At 41.9% G+C, this 9,086-nt stretch overlaps 1 protein-coding gene across 1 annotated transcript; it reads left to right on the top strand.

The window, feature by feature from the left end:
• The first annotated feature begins 2,181 nt into the window (after positions 1-2,181).
• Positions 2,182-5,686, top strand: LOC121539909 (sphingosine 1-phosphate receptor 3-like). Its single transcript, XM_041848556.1, has 2 exons — positions 2,182-2,496; positions 2,950-5,686. Exon 2 carries the CDS (start codon positions 3,085-3,087, stop codon positions 4,285-4,287), a length of 1,203 nt encoding a protein of 400 aa, XP_041704490.1. The 5' UTR covers positions 2,182-2,496; positions 2,950-3,084; the 3' UTR covers positions 4,288-5,686.
• Positions 5,687-9,086: the final 3,400 nt, after the last annotated feature.

Below are 9,086 nucleotides of genomic sequence, written 5' to 3' on the forward strand. Positions count from 1 at the left end.
CAACACTTCACTCTTAACATCTGTCTAAGGCTCAGTGGACCCTTTGCAGATGCCCTATCATGTTTTTGGATGGCGTTGTTAGCCAAGTCTAGCATCACAGCCTTGATCATGTCATGTAAACATTAACAGTACTATATACAACACTATCTGTATCAGGAACTCTTTTGCAATTGCAATCAGAGGCAAAGTATTTTTTTCATTTTTTCAGTGAAATTCTTCCAGATTTTCTCAGATTTCTTTAATGTTATTCAGAAAAAAAGCTCACTTCCGTAAAATGTTTGATACCATTTGATACCATTTCCTCTTCTCTATAGAAATAGAGTGGATGAACCATATCTATATTTGTTGTGCCATTGCTGTAGGCCTAAGTAATAAATGATGAGATCACCTTCTCATTAGATGCCAAATGATACTGTTTTGATGGACTTTGGTTTTGTGACATCTATTGAGAGTTTTGGTGGATTTGTTTTAAAAAGGTGAATACTGTATCAAAACATTAAGTGTACAAAACATTAAGAACATCTTCCTAATACTGAGTTACCCTCAGAACAGCTTCAATTCGTCTAGGCATGGACTCTACAAGGTGTCGAAAGGGATGCTGGCCCATGTTGACTCTGATGCTTCCCACAGTTGTGTCAAGTTGGCTGGATGTCCGTTGGGTGGTGGACTATTCTTGATACACATGGGAAACTGTTAAGCGTGAAAAACCCAGCAGCATTGTAGTTCTTGACACACTCAAAATCCTGCTTCAACCTGTCTCCTCACCTCCATCTACACTGATTGAAGTGGATTTAACAAGTGACATCAATAAGGGATCATAGCTTTTACCTGTATTCACCTTGTCAGTCTATGTCATGGAAAGAGAAGGTGTTCCTAATGTTTTGTACACTTTTGTATAGCAAGCAGCCTGTTAGCATTTTCCTGCCAGTGTACCATCTAACGGTTGAAATAATAGATTGGATCACTTTCCCCTGGGGAAACTATACAGGGAAGGTGCTGCCTGGACTATCAACACAATATGGGAGAGAGCCCAGTGTAGAGTGGAGAGTCCTCCTTTGTGGCTCAGTTGGTAGAGCGTGGTACTTGCAACGTCAGTGTTGTGGGTTCGATTCTTATGGGGGGTATATACTGTAAGTTGCTCTGGAAAAGAGCATCTGCTAAATGACTGAAATGTAAATGGGGAAGGGGCTGAGGTGACAGGGTCACACTCAGAATGTCTGCCTCAAGTTCCAAAATGTTGAGCTGTAGTTTCCCCCCCTGTTTTGGTCATTCTGTTGAAGTCAGCCAGTTCATGTCACATTGTGTTCTGCTGCAGCCAGGGAGAAGCTTCTCATCCTGTGAGTAACTTAGAGAGTGTGAGTGACTGTACGATCCTGTCAGAGAGATAGAATGTGTGTGACTGTGTCTCCTCATCAACTGTAGGCAGGCAGGGCAGTGGGAGAGGGGTGACCCATCCCACACACAGGAAGGGCCAAGGGAAAACAGTGATCCTTCATTCTGAACATGAAAAACTATGTCTGATCAAAGCGTGGATATGAAGGGTCATAACTCCTTGTTTCTTGACTTGTCAGTTGGGAGAATATCTAAGAAGGCAAATAAACAAACCATCTGAGCATCAGTCTGTTTTGTTTTTCAAAACGATCAATGTTATCTTGTTTGTTTTATATTGTCTCGTGTTTGTTTGATCCAAGTGAATCATTTTGTTCTGTATTGTGTCTGTATGTGTGAGTCAAGATGATTATTTGTGGTGGTAATGGCCAACATTTGATTTCAGGAATGACTCACAAGGTGCATAACACCTTTTGCTAAATGTAGACAGACAGAGGCAATCGTTTTAATAGCACTAAGTAAGGTAGACTACCATCAACACCTACAGCATGACACATTCAATGAGACAGATAAGTGTGTTTTCTAGCCTCTAACTAGTAATTTACCTTGGCATTTACAATGTATTGGTGCCGTCAAAACACTTTGACCTAGGAAACAAAACACACACACCTGAGTAATTCAAAATAAATCATCTCCAGCCCAGCTACAGTAAGACGTGATACAGTGTATCTTGCGCTATTGAGTCAAACATCAGCATCGCACCGACTTTGGCCTCTGGTAACTCATATTGGTTGAGAATGGGTTGGGGAATACGGAATGATCCCGCCCTATTCAGGTTGGGACAGCGCGGCTTGAGAGTTGGAAGTTTCAGAGAAGGGAGAAGTCGCTGAAGAATGGACCATTAAAAAGTTTGACGGGTGTGAGACGACTATTTCTGAGTTGTGGGCTATAGCTAATTTATCGGAATGACATTTTAGCGGGAATTACAATAACAGGCATATTCATATAGCTTACTTGTATGTCCGCGATAAAATATGGAATCGATGCCACGACGCGATCGGAGGATTGTTTGGATATTGAAGCAGGGCTTTTGAACCAACACATCTGTCAAGGAGCAATATGAACGTATCCATACTATCTCAAATGAAAATGTAAACAGTCCTTCAGGTAGGTCTAGGTTTGACTGATGTTCATAATTTTAATAATGGACTATAAGTTCACCATTTCAAACTTTTACAGCGAACCCTTACAAAAAAAGATTACACCCTTACGAAAAAAGATTGCAGTCAGAGTGCAGAATAACTGAAGTACAGTATCCACTAAACTTATGCTCTTCAATAATGTATTTTTGAATACAAATGCAAATGTTTTAGAATTACATCAAGATGTAGAAAATCTGTTCTTAAATGTAATTCATGATGATTGATTACTATAGTATGCCTTTGTAGCCTACTAAAAGTTTTCAAACTAACCTGAGATGTGACATGACATTTGTCAGTTTATTCTTACCCTCTCGCATGGAATATCTCATGGTTAAATCAACATATAAGCGATTCCTTCAATCATAATACATTTCCTACTGAATTAGTGAAATACATTTTAATGCAGTCTATCCAACAGGTCCCTATAAAGAGTGTGATGCCGACAGTGCCAGAGAAAGTAGTGCCACTGCCAGTAGATCCTCTGTCTACAGTCTGGGGTGTTGTGGCGCCCTCTGTTGTGTGACAAGGGAAGGCCAGGCCAGGGACAGACAGGATGGAGAATGTGTTTGAGGAGGGGATGAACCCTGTCATCGTTGCCCACTACAACCACTCTGGGAAGTGGGGTCGACCTCGGAGCAGTGCTGCCTATAAGACTGTTGTCCTCCTCCTCATCTGTGTCCTCATCGTGCTGGAGAACGTCACAGTGCTGCTGGCGCTATGGAGGAACAAACGCTTCCACACTCGCATGTACTTCCTCATCGGTAACCTGGCCCTGTCTGACCTGTTGGCTGGGGTGGCCTATATGGTTAACATCTTCACCTCTGGAAGCAGGACCTTCTTCCTGCCGCCAGCCGTATGGCTGGCAAGAGAGGGCAGCATGTTTGTGGCCCTCAGCGCCTCCACCTTCAGCCTGCTGGCCATCGGCATCGAGAGACACATGACCATGGTGCGTTTGCGTCCGTGCGAGGCGGCGGGGGGGCGGGGGAGGTTACTGGGGCTGCTGGGGGCATGCTGGGCCGTGTCGGTGCTGCTCAGCGCCCTGCCCTCCCTGGGCTGGAACTGCCTGGAACACCTGGCCTCCTGCTCCACCGTGCTGCCCCTCTACGACAAGAGTTACGTGGCCTTCTGCATCAGCGTGTTCAGCGCCCTGCTGGTGGCCATCATCATCCTCTACATCCGCATCTACCGGCTGGTGACGTCCAGAGGGCGAAAGGTGAGCAGCAGGCCCACGGAGCGCTCGCTGGCCCTGCTGAGGACGGTGGTGATAGTTCTGGGGGTGTTTGTGATGTGCTGGGCCCCGCTGTTCCTGCTGCTGCTGCTGGACGTGGGCTGCAGTCCGGAGCGCTGCCCGGTGCTCTACCATGTGGACTGGTTCATTGCCCTGGCCGTGCTCAACTCAGCCCTCAACCCCCTCATCTACACCCTGTCCAGCAGGGAGATGAGAGCAGCTTTCTTCAGGCTGCTGTGCTGCTATCAGCCTCAACTGGAGGCCCCAGCCCACATGGCAGGCAACCCCCACCTGGGGACCGTCATCCCCACGGCAGAGAACAGCAAGTCCAGTGTGGGGGGAGGAGGGAGTGGGATAACGGGGGCTGCCAAGTCTCTGACCCGGGGAAAGATTGCAACGCCCCTGAACTCTAACAACCAGCATGGAGACCCCTCCACTCCCACGGTGCCACACCTCTCTGGACCGGCCGACCTGTTGTCAGCGGTGCTGGTCAAGGCTGGGGCACTGCCCTCCCTCAGTAAGTTCTGACTGGACAGTATGCGCTCTAGTAGTCTAGCCAACTCCTCTGACTATCATTGTCATGCCATGTTTGTCATAATTGGCTAAAGCACATCCAGATCTGGGACCAGGCTAGATTCACACAGCATGGCTAGCTGGCAGGCAATGCTGTGTGTGGGCATTGTACAGGCGTGAACACTGGGGCAATTTCAGTATGTACTTGTGAAAATAATGACAGAGGAGACCTTGGGTAGACACTTGGATGAGGTTTCTACTGATGAACTTGCTGTAAAGACAATACTTCACCAATGAGCCCACAAAGCGAAGGGCTGCTAAGGATCTACTCTATTTACCATAGCTCATCTTAAGCTGCTATTTTGCAAAGACATTAAAATGATTTACATTGAACCTTTGTGCCTTATACATACATTTACATAATATATCATAACTATGGAACACAATGCAAAATGTTCCCACAAGTCATGCAATAGAGCATGGCTGTTCAATGTCGGTCCTGGAGGACCAAAACACTTCTGGTCTTCATCCTCTCTTTCTAACCAGGGACCGATTTAGACCTGGGACACCAGGTGAGTGCAATTAATTACCAAGTACAAACAAAAACCAGAAGGGTTTTGAATTTAACAGCCCTGTAATAGAGCAAATTATAGCTTTATTAACTATATATAGTGTGGGAAAAGTGAATTAATTGTAATAAACTGTTTATATGTGTGTGATAGAGGATGGGTGGTGTGCAAATGAAAGTAGGATCACTGTGTATTGCACACATTGTATTTTCCGATTCACCTGCCTTTCTCTTTCTATGACAGTACAGGATATTTATTTTCAATGAAGACCAAGGCCTTATCAGTGTTATGAACTGTGTGACAATCCTTTGTGTGTATGCCTTAACTGTATAGTGAGTAAAATATTGATTTTGTAATGATTTGAAGTTTACTGTCAGAGTAAAGAATGTGTCAATGTCGGTTCTGGTTCCTCTCAGCAACAGAAATACAAGCCACTCACACTTCTACTAACGACTAGTGAGTTAGGAGTGTTATATTGGAATTATTTAACCAACAATGGACTGTAAATTACATTTAAATCTTGAGTGGTGTGGCGTCTAAAACCATTACATACCAATTGAATAAAAATGACTCCCGCTTCATAAGCATTGGTAGCTTTTTGTGGTTTTGTATGTTAGGCTTTCATGTAACGCATTCTCAGAGCAGTTACTGTACACAACAACATTGCAGCATGTTTTCTCACAATATTATATTTTAATTCCATTTGCTCTAGTGTCTGTAGACATGACAGATGTTACATTTCAACTTGTTTTAGTTAAGGGCCATATTCCGAGACTTCATCTTCCCAACTGAATTATAACAGGGATCCTAATCCAGAGATAATAAACATACTATCATTAACGACACACAGAATAGCGGTATATTTTTATGGTTTATTAACTCTTCAGATGATACCATTTAATATCCTAATGGAAAATATCCAGGCCATTCATTCAACCCTTTCACACATCATATGGAAGCTATGCTTTCCAGAAATTAATGTTGCATATCATAAGAGGATAATGCATTTCAACAACTCAATCTGTTTCACACTGCCACCTAGTGGGGAAAGAAAGGAGTTAGAGACGGGAGGCTGCATCAGGTACTGCTGGAATGTCTATAAATGGCATGTCCATCTTTTTGTGAGAAATTACACTGGCCACTCAAAACATTTATAAAGTATAAATAGCCCTCACTTTAGATGAGGACATCATTATTAGTAAATGGTTTATAAGGAACTATATTAAACATCTTATGAATGATCTTATTAATCATTATTACATACTTTAAAAGTTGTTTATAAATATGTGAATAACTAGCTTACTAACATTTACAAATGTGGGAATTGTCTTTTTGGGCTCAACTTCAGCTAAATGGCAATACCGAAGAGGGCCTGTAGGTGCAGTGGAAAGTGTGCTTCCAGACCGGAACCCTGGGACCTTGATATAATCCTTCAAGAGAAACGACAGTTGTTGGTTAGGCTCATTATCAAAGGGAATTAATAAAGTAATTGGGGGTGTATTAATTGTATAACAGCAATTTAGAATGAAAGTGGCTGCATGGTTCTGAAGATTTGCAGCTTGTCTAACATTTTCTGACATTCCCTTTGATAAAATTCTTACCTAGGACTGACCCACACAACTCCAAGACTTGTTAATCTATGCTTTAATTCACAGACAGATACCATAATATAATACTCCTAATTGATGTGTTTAGTTTATTAGGCTCCCCATTAAGTACTGCACATGCACCAGCTACTCTTACTGGGTCCACAAAAATGTACAAATACATGGCAAAGTACAGAACAGTTATAGACAAGAACAACATAAGATATAACATTACATTAAAAATGAAAAAACAAAAACAAAATAAGAGTTATATATTGGAAAGACACCAAGAGACAACAAAAATACTATTTACAAACTATTCATGTACTGTACATATTCATATTCTTATCTACAGTACAATTAAATTAGATCTTTAGAAAGAGGAGCAGCGCTGTGATACAATATGTTTTTTAAATCTGTTTTTTAAAGCTAAACTTGCTTTTTACCTGAGTAACCTCTGGTGGCAGAGCATTCCACGGTGACAAAAATGCTATTTACACACTATTACATTTTAGTCATTTAGCAGACGCTCAGAGCGACTTACAGTTAGTGAGTGCATACATTCTTTTATTTATTTTTTATACTGCCCCCCCCGTGGGAATCGAACCCACAACCCTGGCGTTGCAAACGCCATGCTCTACCAACTGAGCTACATCCCTGCCAGCTATTCCCTCCCCTACCCTGGACGACGCTTGGCCAATTGTGCGCCGCCCCATGGGTCTCCCGGTCGCGGCCGGCTACGACAGAGCCTGGATTCGAACCAGGATCTCTAGTGGCACAGCTATTGATATATACATATTCATATTCTTATATACAGTACAGTTAAATTAGATATTTAGAAAGAGGAAAGGCGCTGTGATACAGTATGTTTTTTTATCTGTTTTTTTATAGCTAAACTTTAATTGAGCGACACATTAAATCTGTTTTTGGTGTGGGTACCACAAAGAAACCCATAGTGGCATGTCTGGTGGGGTATGTACAGTATGTCTGTTTGAAGTGTATGCAAATAGATTACAGTATATATGATATATTATAGATTATGTGTCTAACCTCCAGATGAAAATCAGAAATTCTTCATTCTCCTCTTCTTCATAATCTATTAGAAATGTGTCTTCTCCTTTCAAATTAAGTATTAACCGGACCACCAACACACACTTCCATCTTTGTTGCTAATGACAATGTGTTACATTTTTCCCCCTTTCAAGTCCTCTGCACTTAGAGGGTTACGTTGTAAACGGTCTTCCTGGTTCGTCCATAAGGGCAGCCAGGGCGTTTTCTTAGATCTGTCATATTTTCTTCTAAACTCATTAATGTAATTAGATTTTCTAATACACTGTTGCATTTCTAATACACTGTTGCATTGTCCCATGTATATAAAACAATTGTGCTATACATGCTTAACACGCTTACCAACTTACTGCTCTGGCATTTCCCCCAGATCTCGTGCTCTAAGGTGCTGCTTGGTTTGAATGTACGGAATAGATATTAGGAACTCATTCCTCCTTCTCAAATCTCCCCCCTCCTTTTGTCATGTCTCACCTCTGCTCTAGGCAAGTATCACCCCTCCTCCTCATACCTCAACCCCTCCTCCTCCATCCTCACCCCTGCATTGGTCAGTTATCACCCCTGCTCTAGTCAATTATCACACCTCCTCTTCAAACCTCACCCCTGCATTGGTCAGTTATCACCACTGCTTAGTCAAACCTCAGTGCTTCTTCTCACCCCACACTCTTGCGCTCTTATATTCACAATTGGCTGAAATACATGCTACGAGCAGATTATTTCATTTTTCTAAGGCAGTGGGAGAACCTATTCATGTAAATAAATACATTTTGAAAATGTTAAAGGGCAATTCTGCCATTATTCAAGCTAATATTCGTTATCTCCAGCACCATACCAGTGTCTACCTATGTGTAAACGTCACGTTTCTATAATATGTGGTTAAAAATATACAAATACATTATTCTCTCTGACATCACAGGGTAGGATTAAAAGTTTTAAAAAACAATGATTTTCAAAACCTGCAATGAGTTTCTAGCCAGATGAAGGGTGTTTTCTTGCTCCCCACATCACCACAAATCTCATAGTGTTTAAAAATCAATGTTTTTCTTTTTTTTTCTTTTTCGACAAAACGTCGAAATTCAACATTATTTCAAATATGTAGACACTTGTATTGTGCTGGAGATAACGAAAGTTAGGTTGAAAAGTGGTGGAATTGCCCTTTAAAAAACGATTTATTATTAGCTAGTTAGCTACCTACGGTAGTCCACTGTGTATGAGCTGCTAGCTAGCTAGCTAACTTTACTGCATAGCTAAGTGAATCAAATATCATAAGCTAGCTATCTTCCTATTAGCTTGCTATCTTAATATATTTATCATTGTAAATTCAAAACACAAGCTCCAAATGCATTTGTAAATAAGTAATGGAAGGGGGTGAAAGGACTGCAGCTCCAGCTGTCAGAAAAGGGAGAGAGTAGGCTACTAGGTAGGGCAGGTAATTTTGTGGGAAGACATTATGAAAATATTCTCCAGTTCCAGTCCCTAGTAAGGAAAACTATTAGGCAGATAGAATAATGAAGCCTGTTTCTTTGTGATGTTTTCTGTCCTCAGATACGGAGAGTTGTGAAGCCTACCCGCAGATGAAGAGGTCCCAATGAAT

This window comes from Coregonus clupeaformis, unplaced genomic scaffold (genome assembly GCF_020615455.1).
Source record: "Coregonus clupeaformis isolate EN_2021a unplaced genomic scaffold, ASM2061545v1 scaf0068, whole genome shotgun sequence".
Lineage (NCBI taxonomy): Eukaryota > Metazoa > Chordata > Actinopteri > Salmoniformes > Salmonidae > Coregonus > Coregonus clupeaformis.

Bases quoted from the DNA above. Each gene is read 5' to 3' on its own strand.
- LOC121539909 (XM_041848556.1), top strand. From the start codon at position 3,085: ATGGAGAATGTGTTTGAGGAGGGGATGAACCCTGTCATCGTTGCCCAC.